The sequence below is a fragment of the Mucor velutinosus genome (assembly GCF_035048745.1).
Source record: "Mucor velutinosus strain NIH1002 chromosome Unknown tig00000093, whole genome shotgun sequence".
NCBI lineage: Eukaryota > Fungi > Mucoromycota > Mucoromycetes > Mucorales > Mucoraceae > Mucor > Mucor velutinosus.
The window spans coordinates 625214-638260 of NW_027041907.1; the positions used below are offsets into that span (position 1 = coordinate 625214).

Genomic DNA, 13047 nt, shown 5'->3' on the forward strand with positions numbered 1-13047 from the left:
CGCTAATGGAAACAGTTCTCATACGGACACAGGACGTACTGATATTGCCTCTTACTACGCGAAAATATGCAAATAATAGCGAAATAGCCATACATTTCAGTCGTGTTTTCTCGCGTTAGAAGCCGCTTTAGACCACCAGATTTGCACTAATGAATTCCTCTCGATTAGTACTTACTTTCTGACATGTTTGCTCAACTTTTTTTTTTTTTGGAATCGCCAAAAATCGACCAAAAACCATGAGGGATGCCTCATGATTTTCATTGAAAATCAAACGATCGTGATTTTGACCGCAAAATTGAAGACTTTTGCTATGGCATATATTAATTCAAAATGATTGTATTGATCCAAAGCAACCACAGAAACTACTTTTGTGGAACTTACACATGCAAAATTTCTACATTGTGGCCGAAAACCTCATTTCATATTTTCTGGCTTTGCTCAATAAGCTTATTCAAAACATCCATTTTACTTGGTACCATGGGATGCGCCTTGAAAAGTACTACAAGGAAGCTTAAGGAAGTACAGTATGATCAGCACATTTTATATAGTCGAGTCTAGCAAAACAAGTCGAATTGGATCCAAAATGATCCCAAATGATCAAATCAAAACAGAATATGAAGCGAAGAATCAAAAATTTCTGCCTGCCTAGCAACATTGATGCTGTGATATATGTCATAGGACCAATAACCGTATATCATTACTGCATTATGCATGTTGACCAATTCAGCAACATGCCCGTTTCCTATTTAATATTCATGTCCATAACGTATTCATATATCCGTAGCAATTTACAAGAGTATAAATACCCCAATATATTTTATTCAATAAACATTATCTATCTATTTATTAATTACCTCTCATACATATTACAGATGCCATGTTTATGTGAGAGTAATTGGTACTTTTAGAAGCTCCTAAAAAAACATCTGGGGAATGAAATGTACTATAACCTAGATTGTATGCTTTCATTGAAATCGAGCGATGGTACCTCGATAAACAAGGGACAGTATGCAGATAAAGACACACTGGTCGATAAATTTTGTTAGTTAAAGGGATTGGTTCAATAGGACACCAAAGTTCGAAGCTTGCCTACAATTAATCATTGATTGCTTCCAAATGCAGTTGATGCAATTTTTGACAGTAAGTTCTTAGATACTCAAGAATGCTTAGACTCTGACTCTCAGATCAGGGACATTGAGAATTATAAAACCAAAGCCCTGTCGGGGATACAACTTACCATAGCAATCAGGAACCGAAAGCTGTCAGACCAATAATTAGTCGCCATGGTACACATGATCTTTCTTTCAGATATAGGAAGTATAATTGTGCTGTATTTCTTACAGCATCTGGTTTGCTATGATAAAGACACGACTTATCTATCAACCAGCAAAAGCAACTGCTATCTTGTAATTGTCAATTCTTTTTGGATTGAAAATCAATTGGTCATGATTGGTTTAATTGCACACTTTTAGATGGATGATCCGCAGCCGTAGACATGTATTGGAGTAAAACACAAAAACAGAAGCAACGAAAGAGTCATTAATGAGTCACATCACAGCTAAAAAATTTTCAAAGCCATATAAAAGAAGTGTGTTCTTTTCAGCATTTACAAATTTTCGGTGGTTCTATATCACCCTTTCATTTTTTTAAAATAAAAAATCCCCATTTTTTCTTTTTCTAAACCAACATGTCTGTCGAACATATGAATGAAGCCTTTGATACTATCCTCATTTTGGATTTTGGATCTCAAACCTCTCACTTGATTGCTCGTCGTATCCGTGAGTTTGGCATCTACTGTGAGCTTTTGCCTTGTACTCAAAAGATGGCTGATCTCCACTTCAAGCCCAAGGGTATCATTCTGTCTGGTTCTCCCTACTCTGTCTATGACAAGGATGCTCCTCGCGTTGATCCTGCCGTCTTTGATAGTGGCGTTCCTGTCTTGGGTATCTGTTATGGTCTTCAAGAAATGACCAACCTTATGGGTGGTAAGGTCGAAGCCTGTGACCATCGTGAATACGGTTATGCCATGTTGGACATTCACAGATTCCCTGATCATCCTTTTGCTGATAAGCTCTTGGCAGGCATTGAATCTCCTGTTCAGGTATGTAGTTGTTGATTTGGTAGAGGGAGAGAGAAAAAATTTTATTGACATGAGAATCGACACATTAAGGTCTGGATGTCTCACGGTGATCAAGTTACAGGTGCTGCTGAAAATTTCAACGTTATCGGTACAACCAAGACTGCTCCTTTCGCTGCTGTTGCTCACAGAGAGAAGCCTTTCTTCGGTATTCAGCTTCACCCTGAGCTCACCCACACTGCCTGTGGTAAGGAGATCCTTCGCAACTTTGTCTTGACCATCTGTGAAGCCAAGGCTTCTTGGACCATGGAGGAATTTGTTGAAAAGGAAATTGCTCGTATTCGTAAGATTGTCGGTCCTACTGGTCGTGTCATTGGTGCTGTGTCTGGTGGTGTTGACTCTACTGTTGCTGCCAAGTTGATGCACGAAGCCATTGGTGATCGTTTCCATGCTATTTTGGTCGATAACGGTGTCATGCGTTTGGATGAATGTGCCAATGTCAAGAAGATGTTGGTTGATAAGATGGGTATCAACCTCAAGATTGCTGATGCCTCTGATCTCTTCTTGGACCGTCTCAAGGGTGTCACTGATCCCGAGAAGAAGCGTAAGATTATTGGTAACACTTTCATCGAGGTGTTTGAAGATGAAGCTGCTATTGTCGACAAGGAATGTGGTGGTCAAATTGAATACTTGTTGCAAGGTACTTTATACCCTGATGTCATTGAATCCATCTCTTTCAAGGGTCCTTCTGCCACTATCAAGACTCACCACAACGTCGGTGGTCTTTTGGAAGACATGAAGCTCAAGTTGATTGAACCTCTCCGTGAACTCTTCAAGGATGAAGTGCGTGAGCTCGGTAAGATTTTGGGTCTTGATGATGAATTGGTCTGGCGTCACCCCTTCCCTGGACCAGGTATCGCTATCCGTGTTTTGGGTGAAGTTACTCGTGAACAAGTTCAAATTGCTCGTTTAGCCGACCATATTTATATTGAGGAAATCAAGAAGGGTGGTTATTACCGTCAAATTTCTCAAGCTTATGCCGCTCTCTTGCCTATCAAGGCTGTTGGTGTTATGGGTGACAAGCGTACCTATGAGCAAGTCATTGCTTTAAGAGCTGTTGAAACCACTGATTTCATGTCTGCCGATGTCATGATTGGTGCTGAATGGTTCTTGACTTTGAAGCGTATCTCTTCAAGAATTATTAATGAGGTTAAGGGTGTTAACCGTGTTGTGTATGATATTAGTTCCAAGCCTCCTGCTACCATTGAATGGGAGTAAATTTATAAATTTTGTATAAAATAAACCAAGCATAGAGAATAAATAAAGAAACCCTGATTATTTTTCAAGGAAGCATTTCATAATAAGTAAGCAGTTTATTTAAACTTTTAAAATGATTGAATAGTCTCTCGAGACCCATCATTTTCAATTGTAAGCAGCTTCAATGCTTTGCATCTGATCCAAATCAAGCTCCATGCTGTCCTTTTTGCTACGTTTGTAATCACACGTTTCTTTATCAGTCTCAATCTCGAGGGTAAAATTTTCGCTGGATACAACTTCAATTAAATCGAGGTTCTCAGGCGAGCAATCATCAGTCGTGTCATCCTTATCCGTTACAAATGTTTACGCTTCGGATGGCTCTCTGCCTTCCCTTCGCTTTGGTGAGAACCAACCTGCGCAGCGGCAGCTCGCGCTAACGATTGCCCTTGCGTATCTTATCAAAATACTGCTACTTTCATTTAGGCCCTTCACTTATACATGAAACCCCTTCTTGTGTGATGCTCTACATCCATATACACGTAGCTACTGCATATACGGGCAAGCAGCATACTGGTATTTCTCCTTTTTATTCCCTAGTATCCCTAATACAGTAAAATTTGAGCGCGTTTGAGCAGTGTTTTCTCGCGTTAAAGGCCGTTTTGGACCATCGGAATAATACCAAACAACTGCTCTCATCCGGCAGTTACTTTCAGATACCTTTGCTCAACTTTTTTGGGGATCAAAAAAAACATAGCCAAAATCGACCAAAAAGCATGAGGTACCCCTCATACTTTTCTTCGACAATCAAACGATCGCGTTTTTCACCTTGAAAATGGAGACTTTTACTATGGTATATCTTGAATCAAATTGTTTCTATCGATCCAAAGCAACCTCTGAAATCATCTTTGTGGGACTTTGATATGTAAAATTTCGACATTTTGGCCAGAAACCTCTTTTCATATTTTCATGAATCATTTGATAAGTTTATTCAAATCATCTATTTTACTTGGTACCATTGGATGCACCTTAAAAAGTACTCCAGGAAAGCTTAAGGAAGCATTTTTTTTTTTTTTTTTTTTTTTTTTTTTGTAGGGGAGACGAGCTCCAGCTTAAGGAAGCATTGGGTGATCATCATAGTTTACTTAATCGAATCTGCAAAAATAGTTTAATCGAGTCCAGAATTATCAAAATTTGTCCAATCTGGAACAAACTATGGTTCTGGGTTTGAATTAATTTTAGCTTGTAGGGCCAGCTGGTAAACTCAATGCCCTTTTAATCATGAAGGCAATACAGTAATATTAGATGCTTTTAAAACGTATAGAAGGAAGGTGACAGACTATAGCGTTATTGTTAGCCACTCTTTCTTTTTTTTGCATTCAATATTTAATAACGCCATCTTATCAAAATACTTGTTGGATTATTTTCTTTCCTTTTTGAAGCTTTGAAAAGTGTTTATGGACTGCGTTATAATATTCGCGGCCCCGAGCAAAGGAACAACATTCAAGACCAAACTGTGTAGCTTTCGACATGGAGAGAAAGATCTGCAAGATATGACATTCTCCATCAAGAAGCATGTTGTATTAAACACAAGCACATCAATTGCTGGTAAACGACGAGAGATTTCAGATAACACATAAAATGGAAAATAGCCTCGTATATATTCAATGTTGGCAGAACATCACTTCTGCAATGAACAGGCAGGTACGCCAGAAGCAGGGAGTCAGGACGAAACCAACAAGATGACACTCGGAGACTTGAGTTATATGGGATAGCCACCACTGAGATCTGCTATTACGGTGTTTTGTAAATCTGAGTCAATGAAGAGACCTCATTAACAGTAATGCTTTTGAGAGCAATACGTTGAACAAATTAGGCATAGCGCTGTTGATTTGCCAGATGACAAGCAATTCTGTCTTGAAACGAGAAGTGCTTGATGGAGGTGCCTAGTTGGCTGGGTCTTTGATCGTCGACCAAAGCATTCAAATGAATGGTAGCTCTTCCTTGATGCATTTAAACTTTGACATCAATGGCATACATCTTCTTAATCAAGCTGGTAATTCAACGGCTCCCAATCCCACACCCACTTTAAGATTGACAAACATTAAAACGTGGTGTATTACATGCTTCCAATAGTCGTCTTCAAATTCTTCTGGTTCGTTGATGTAACTGACACGTTTGATATGCAAGCTCTTGAGACGGAAATTTATGCCGAATACGTGGATGTTGCTAGGCAGGCAGAAATTTTTGATTCTTCGCTTCATATTCTGTTTTGATTTGATCATTTGGGATCATTTTGGATCCAATTCGACTTGTTTTGCTAGACTCGACTATATAAAATGTGCTGATCATACTGTACTTCCTTAAGCTTCCTTGTAGTACTTTTCAAGGCGCATCCCATGGTACCAAGTAAAATGGATGTTTTGAATAAGCTTAGTGAGCAAAGCCAGAAAATATGAAATGAGGTTTTCGGCCACAATGTAGAAATTTTGCATGTGTAAGTTCCGCAAAAGTAGTTTCTGTGGTTGCTTTGGATCAATACAATCATTTTGAATTAATATATGCCATAGCAAAAGTCTTCAATTTTGCGGTCAAAATCACGATCGTTTGATTTTCAATGAAAATCATGAGGCATCCCTCATGGTTTTTGGTCGATTTTTGGCGATTCCAAAAAAAAAAAGTTGAGCAAACATGTCAGAAAGTAAGTACTAATCAAGAGGAATTCATTAGTGCAAATCTGGTGGTCTAAAGCGGCTTCTAACGCGAGAAAACACGACTGAAATGTATGGCTATTTCGCTATTATTTGCATATTCTCGCGTAGTAAGAGGCAATATCAGTACGTCCTGTGTCCGTATGAGAACTGTTTCCATTAGCGCAAATATGGAGCATCCTAAAAGAGTCAAATCCGTAGTTGCGGATGGCTCTCACTGGAAAGAGAAACGTTAACAAACTACAGTAGCAGGATATTTGACAAAGCTCATGGTACCTCAATTTGATGGGCAAAGAGGATCGACCGGCATCGGCTTTAAGTAAGTCCTCAATGAAACGAAGGTAGAAAGTCATTTGAATCATAAAGATTCTCAAAATGATAATAATCTTACTGGTAATCGATGTCTGTATACATCTTATTGTCTTTAATTACAGAGTGTAGCTAGTATGTGTGTATCAAATGGCCGTCGCAACAGAAATGTGATCCCGAGTTCATGAGTGCTCCCTGAGGTTTGCACTATGAACAATTTGAGCATGAAACATCTAGATACAGGCTGGATCTATGTCATGTGCATCGTTGTAGTCAGCACTTGCTAGTATGTGGCCACCGTCATTCCTTGCCAATCGTTGCTTACTTTTCCAAACAGCTTGCATACAGCTAGAGTTTAGCTATCGGAACAAGGCTCAAAGAGAGTCATCATCTGACATGATACAGTTACAAAGGATTATGTGTTGCGTATCAGTAAGCATTGTGTATGTAGACAATACATGGTACCACTAACAAAAAAAAAAAAAAAAAAAAAAAACAGGAAAGCACAGCACACTAGCAGCAATTGTATCGGTTTCAGAGAGACCCTCATTTTTTTTATTGCATGCTACATTACATTGCGTTACATGTACAGTATGAAACGTGGTGAATACACAATGTGATGCAATGATGGTATATTGTTGTATAAATCTCTCGGATGCGAAGGGAGCAGTTTTGTGCTGATTTCAAAGCATACGCTGTGCACATGTGTTTCAAAAGCCTGCCCATTCTATCGAGTAACATACCATTTGGTTGGTGTCCTGCTCCTCCTGCTCCTCCTGCTCACCCTCTGCTTCTTTCTGATCTGCTGCCGCCACAAGCACGAATGTCTTTTTCACATTCGTTGCCGCTCTTCCCATCTCAATGATTTCTAAAGGCAATACCTCTTGATCTTTTGTCTGCTTGACGGAAACAATGTACTCACTGTGCACACACATGGGATCATGGGGGTACAGCAGGAACTGGCCGCCGAATTTGACACCACTGGTAATGTAAAAGCCTTGCGACCAAAAGAAATCAAAGACATCTGCACTCAGTTTCCTCTGTTTGTGCACTATTGCTGTAACGTGCGGTCCCTTGTTTTGCATCATTGTTGTGCTGGTAGTAGTTTTGGGTGGTTTTTGAATAATATGGGCCCAACCTGTCATAAGGAATTAAGTTTCTGATTTATTTGTTTATCAATGACTACCAGTCTAGAGCCTGATTGGTAAACGGCTAACTTACCTCTGTTTACTAATAATTCAACTTCTTCAGGTAACAGCATAAGCGGGAGGCCGTAAAATGTGTTTTGCAGAGGAAGCTGTGGAAGAGTGCCATTCAATGCTCCCACAATACGGTATTTGGTCCTGAGCTGTTCGACATCTTGCCTAGCCTTAGCCGTGCTGATACTACCAACGCATCTACACATGCTTACCTTTTGCGTCAAACACAAAGTATGTGTCGCCCATCTTTTTGATGGCTATCTTATCTGTCATGGTCAGTTGAAAACTGAAAAAGAGGAAAAAATATCCTAAACAAGACGATGATGGTCTAATCAACTTCCGAATGATGAGCCAAACAACAACAATTCCACGTGAGGAGGTACATTTGCATCTTTGTTGCATACAGAAAACGCTCAAAGTTCTTTTTCACCATGTGGCGCATCGATTGAAACATTTTCTACGGATTCTTATATTTTCTCTGGCCCTCTAGAGTCAGGATGATGATGAAAAATGTTGCTAAAAAACTAAAACATGGCGGGATTTTAAGCATTTTGGCATAAATCATCATAACATCACTTCATGGTGGCAACGTACATCTCTCTCTCTCTCTTTTTTTTTTTTTCCTCCTCATTACTTACAAATTACGATGCCAGCAAGAATTCCTGATATGAAGCTCGTTAGACAGCTTATTCCACCTTTATCTCATGAGATGCACAAGGGGCAAGCAGGTAAATATAAGAGTATATATGGATATAAGGACCACGAATTAAATGAAACACGAAATTCAGGAAGAGTGGGTGTAGTTGGTGGCTCAGAAGAGTAAGAAGCGTTATTTATTTATTTTAGAACCTGCATATCTATTATTCCAAACATTCTCATCCGAATATAGGTATACAGGTGCACCATACTACAGTGGAATCACTTCGTTGAAAGTAGCAAGTATCAGTGCTCAGATTTTTGCATGAATAAACATGTGTATTAACAGACTCTATAGGGCGTGGATTTATGCCACATCTTTTGCTCTCCTGGAGCCAGCACAGCTATCAAGGTAAACTATGGCATAGAAACCCATCAAATGAAGGATGTATACCAACTATTTTACATAGAGTTATTCACCAGGTATACAAACAAACAAGAGTATTAGAAAAAGGAGAATATATACAAATATATACAAATAGATTTGATTGTACATCCATATCTCAGAACACAAGACGCTGCTCAATCCACTTCTATCAAAGAAATTGTGGATAATGTTTCAAGTATCTTCTCAAGATTGCATGTGCTAGTTGTTGGACCTGGTCTATCTAGAGACAAGATCATGCAAGATACAGCCAAAGAGCTTATCAAGAAAGCTCGTGAAAACGACATGGCCATAGTCATTGATGCAGATGGTTTGTACCTTGTTCAACAACATCCTGAAACTGTGCAAGGCTACAAAAAAGCGGTATTAACCCCTAATGTCGTGGAATTTAAGCGCTTATGCGAGAAGATGGTAAGATCGCCGTAACTGATTTGAAAATGTGGATTTGCCTCATCTCCTTTTTTCTGTGTGTAGAATGTCCAAGCAGACAAGGAGCAATCCGATCAAGCAGCTAAAGACCTCAGTCAGTCTCTTGGCGGTGTCACGGTTGTTCAGAAGGGTTCTGTTGATATTATCACTAATGGAGACCAAGGTAATATATTATAAATGCTGTCTTTGTTTGTTTGGAGCTAATAAATATCAACAATTATAGTTTTGCAATGTGATGCTGAGGGCGGTTTAAAACGTATGGGTGGTCAGGGGGATGTCCTCTCGGGCGCTATTGCGGCATTTTTAGCTTGGGGAAAAGCTTACCAAGATGGTGTTTGGAGGTAATCAAAAACTGCTTGGGCATTTTCATTTAAACTAAAGCAATATCCGTCTAGTCATTCGAATGAAATCCCTGCCAAGGATATTGCCATGTACGCTACATGGGGAGCTTGTCAGATTACTAGAACAAGTTCAAATTTAGCCTTTAAAAAGTATGGCAGATCCGTTTTAACCACACACATGTTGGAGGAAATCGGTGCAAGTTATGATCAATTTATGAAACACTAACCATGACAAATAAATAAAATATTTGACTATAAATACAAGGCATTCAGTCTTGATGTTTTCCACTTTTTTTCTTCAACTACACTTCTCTCTCTCTCTCTCTCTCTCTCTTCAAACACACACACATATATACACACAAAATGAAAGTATCCGCTCTTAGACAAGAAACAACTATTGAAGAAGTCAAAGGTATTCCTGATTCCTTTTTGGAGATTGAAGTGAGAGCACCCCAAACCCATGGTAAGTTGATGCCAGACACACATCAGCATCAGATCACTAAATCAAAATACCAATCAGGTACCGGATTTGGCATGTACACGGATTACGAAATTGTTTGCAGAACAAATATGCCCATGTTCAACTTTAAACAATCCACAGTGAGAAGAAGATACAGCAAATTTGAATCACTGAAATTCAAGCTGGAGGAGAATGACTATGAGATCAAGGTCCCTAACCTACCTGGCAAGGTTTTTACAAGCAGATTTTCTGACAAGGTGATTGAGGAGAGAAGACAAAAGTTGGAGCGATTTTTACAGATCCTCTGCAGCAACATCACTTTAATACAAGAATATGAAGAGTCAAAAGCAAATCTAATCGTCAAATTCATTCAAGGCAAATACTAGTTGTCTCTTATCCTGTCAATATCATCTTTTGTCGCCTGAATTCTGTCCAGCAATCCCTCATATGCCACTGCTAGCGTTCTGAATTCGGGTCCAATCTCTCTGTATTCTTCTATTTTCCGTGTGGTGTCCTCTAACATTGTCTCTGCATCATTATATCTTTTATCCAAAAGGTTTCTATTATTATTATTATTACCATTTCTTATTAGTCATACATTTTTTATCTTATACAAGTGAAATAAAGAATTTGTTGTAAATCAAAATACCTTAGTGTTTCTAACGCTATAACGAAATCCGGGTCATCGTAAGTGCCGATAAGGATGGTTAATTGAAGGATTCTACATGGGGTCGATATAAATATGCATGCGTTGAGCAGAGATAGCAATGCCTCTTACTTGGTTTTTAGCAGCATGGTGTCCACAAGAGCGGCATAGTGATCATCCAATGCAATATTCTTGTCCCTCTGTGCCTTATATTTAAACTGCTCTATCACTGTCCATGTCACATCAAGCATCTCCAGTACCGTCTTTACATAGCCGGCCACTCTTTTACCAAGATTTGCTTGCTTGTCCCGTAGTTCGGATTTCATTTCGTTCATATGAATCATGGTCTGATGAATCGTGGTTAGACTGAGTGATGATGCGGTGATATATTCGGAAACTTGGTTATATTTTAATTTGATGGCTTCATCCAAGTTACGTGATAATGATCCTTGCTGTAGGATGGATCATCATTAATATGAATTATCTCGGAACTGTTTGAATATCAACTTGCCTGATTCTATGGAAGATGCTCAATACTCGCTTCTCTGATTTCCAAGCGTGTACACTCACCTCAACTTTCTGTATTTCTTTCAATAAGAGTTCATTTCGAAAACGAATGATATTGTTCTTCTTGGCCTACGTGTGTATCTATGCTGGTTAGTCAGAAGGCCGTAAAGTCAAGCCTTTATTTTCTATTACTTGGCTCAGTTGCTGCTCGATTTCCGATGCTTGCTCTTGGCTGCTAGACATTTTTTTTTTCTGTGATCAGGGAAGACAAAACGCGGAACATTCAGTCATTCCTCATCCTTATATGTCTGGTGCTTAAAATGAGACTCCTGTCAATCACTCCTCAGTTACCGAAATGTCAAACTTTCATTACCGTGTGCCAAGAGATCCAGGATCATTTGTTCTTTTGGAAATAGGAGAAGTTACTAGTATTTAATTTCGACATTTCAATTCCTTGCCGACCTATGGTATAAGCAGGCTACTGTACTTGTTGGTGCGGAATGCAGCAGATGCTCAGGGACCACTATGACACACAGCAATTGCCTGACTATAAGCGTGTGCGTCCGAAAAGAAGCATTTTGATACCACCTATGCACCGATGCTCTTGAATAAGATATGATGCTCTCATACTGAATCCGATCAGACCACATATATCCTCAACTTTTGACAACGGCGCCATGGATTATATGAAAATGACGAAATACAAAATACGGAGAGGAGAAATGCCATTCGAGTGTTGTATTTGTTTGGCTGCATCAATAAAGATACGCTTAGCAGAAGAGTATAAACGATGACAATATTCCGGCGACTAAATGATGCTCGGAAAAGTGCCATCAGAAGCAGTTGAAAAGTGAACATTGCTACCAACAAATAACCATAGCAAATGCATATAAAGAACCCGCTTATATTTTTGCAATGTGAGTTCAATCTGTGCCTCTATTGCGATTGCCATTCACTATGGACGATGTATTTATGGAAGAACCATGGGGCGAGTTTGGAGCAGAGGAAACAATAGAGATGGAAGAAGGGCCCAACGCACCATATTGGGGGGAGGAATACGAGGAAGGGCCAGTGATGGAAGGACCCAACGCACCATATTGGGAGGAGGAATACGAGGAAGAGCCAGTGATGGATCATCAACACTACCAACACGAAGATGACGAGTGGATCGAAATTGTTGAAACGGACGAAGGATTCGACACAGAGCCTCGCAAAGTGTCGCCTTCACCAGAACCACCATATGATGACTTGGAAGAGCCGTTTTGGGATTACAAAGAGGAAGATCAAAAAAGAGTGGATGATGCCCAAAAGGTTGTGGATGAACATTTAAATGGGCCTGAAGAGTATGAAGAGGATGAAGAGCCATGGCCTCAACAATCTGATGTACAAGCAGCAAAGAAGAAGAAGAAGGGAAAAGAATATGCTGATAAACATAGAAAGAAGAAACTCAAAGCACCCATGCCTCATACTTCAGTACATTCTCCTACCGCAACCGCTGCTACCCCAGTGCCTGTGTCCTCTGCTCCAGTTGCAACGGTTACTGTTACTTCGTCTCCACCACCACATCCACCTCCTCCACGGCAACAACCTCCTCCAACGCAGCCTCCTCAACAACCAGCACCAGCACCAGCACCAGCGCCAGGCCAAGCAGCTCGATCGACTGCTACAGGTTCAGCCTCCATGCCCACAGTTGGTGTTGAAAAACCCCCTCTTGCTGGCCAACCTGGAATTCCCGTACCTCCACCTGATATGGCAGCCAACATGCCTGCTCTGGGTTATTCACAAGATTTAGGCGGTTTGGGTCAAATTGGCGTCTTTTCCAGCGATGGCGTTGGATTCTCGCACCTAAACCATGGCATGGACTCATTTACTATTCTACTGACATTTTTATTTGTAGTGTTTTATACTCGTATTTCATAGTTCATTAAATAGAATTGCATAAAAAAAAAAAATAAAGATCATCATCTCGGTTCTACTGTTTTGGTTGTATACACCTTGCGCATTTTTTTTTGTACATTTCTTTTTATTGTTTC

General features: G+C 39.8%; 6 protein-coding genes across 6 annotated transcripts; 4 read left to right on the forward strand and 2 right to left on the reverse strand.

Annotated features, from left to right (window-relative positions):
* Positions 1-1687: 1687 nt before the first annotated feature.
* On the forward strand, positions 1688-3355 carry ATC70_001938 (uncharacterized protein; the record flags this gene model as incomplete). Its single annotated transcript, XM_064821325.1, has 2 exons — positions 1688-2101; positions 2171-3355. 2 exons carry the CDS (start codon positions 1688-1690, stop codon positions 3353-3355), a joined length of 1599 nt encoding a protein of 532 aa, XP_064681011.1.
* A 3706-nt stretch (positions 3356-7061) lies between these two features.
* Positions 7062-7823, reverse strand: ATC70_001939 (uncharacterized protein; the record flags this gene model as incomplete). The annotated part of the gene is made up of 3 exons (XM_064821326.1): positions 7062-7489; positions 7573-7710; positions 7763-7823. The coding sequence occupies 3 exons, from the start codon at positions 7821-7823 to the stop codon at positions 7062-7064; spliced, it is 627 nt and encodes a 208-aa protein (XP_064681012.1).
* Positions 7824-8196: 373 nt separating this feature from the next.
* ATC70_001940 (uncharacterized protein) lies at positions 8197-9627 on the forward strand (the record flags this gene model as incomplete). The annotated part of the gene is made up of 9 exons (XM_064821327.1): positions 8197-8278; positions 8339-8369; positions 8440-8485; positions 8545-8598; positions 8657-8669; positions 8729-9042; positions 9106-9223; positions 9284-9401; positions 9456-9627. The coding sequence occupies 9 exons, from the start codon at positions 8197-8199 to the stop codon at positions 9625-9627; spliced, it is 948 nt and encodes a 315-aa protein (XP_064681013.1).
* A 137-nt stretch (positions 9628-9764) lies between these two features.
* GDA1_1 (Guanosine-diphosphatase) lies at positions 9765-10247 on the forward strand (the record flags this gene model as incomplete). Its single annotated transcript, XM_064821328.1, has 2 exons — positions 9765-9864; positions 9922-10247. The coding sequence occupies 2 exons, from the start codon at positions 9765-9767 to the stop codon at positions 10245-10247; spliced, it is 426 nt and encodes a 141-aa protein (XP_064681014.1).
* Positions 10248-10464: 217 nt separating this feature from the next.
* Positions 10465-11257, reverse strand: gsk3_1 (glycogen synthase kinase 3; the record flags this gene model as incomplete). The annotated part of the gene is made up of 4 exons (XM_064821329.1): positions 10465-10582; positions 10640-10959; positions 11078-11143; positions 11207-11257. The coding sequence occupies 4 exons, from the start codon at positions 11255-11257 to the stop codon at positions 10465-10467; spliced, it is 555 nt and encodes a 184-aa protein (XP_064681015.1).
* Positions 11258-11971: 714 nt separating this feature from the next.
* Positions 11972-12934, forward strand: rrb1 (Ribosome assembly protein rrb1; the record flags this gene model as incomplete). Its single annotated transcript, XM_064821330.1, has 1 exon — positions 11972-12934. The coding sequence occupies one exon, from the start codon at positions 11972-11974 to the stop codon at positions 12932-12934; it is 963 nt and encodes a 320-aa protein (XP_064681016.1).
* Between the last annotated feature and the right edge of the window lie 113 nt (positions 12935-13047).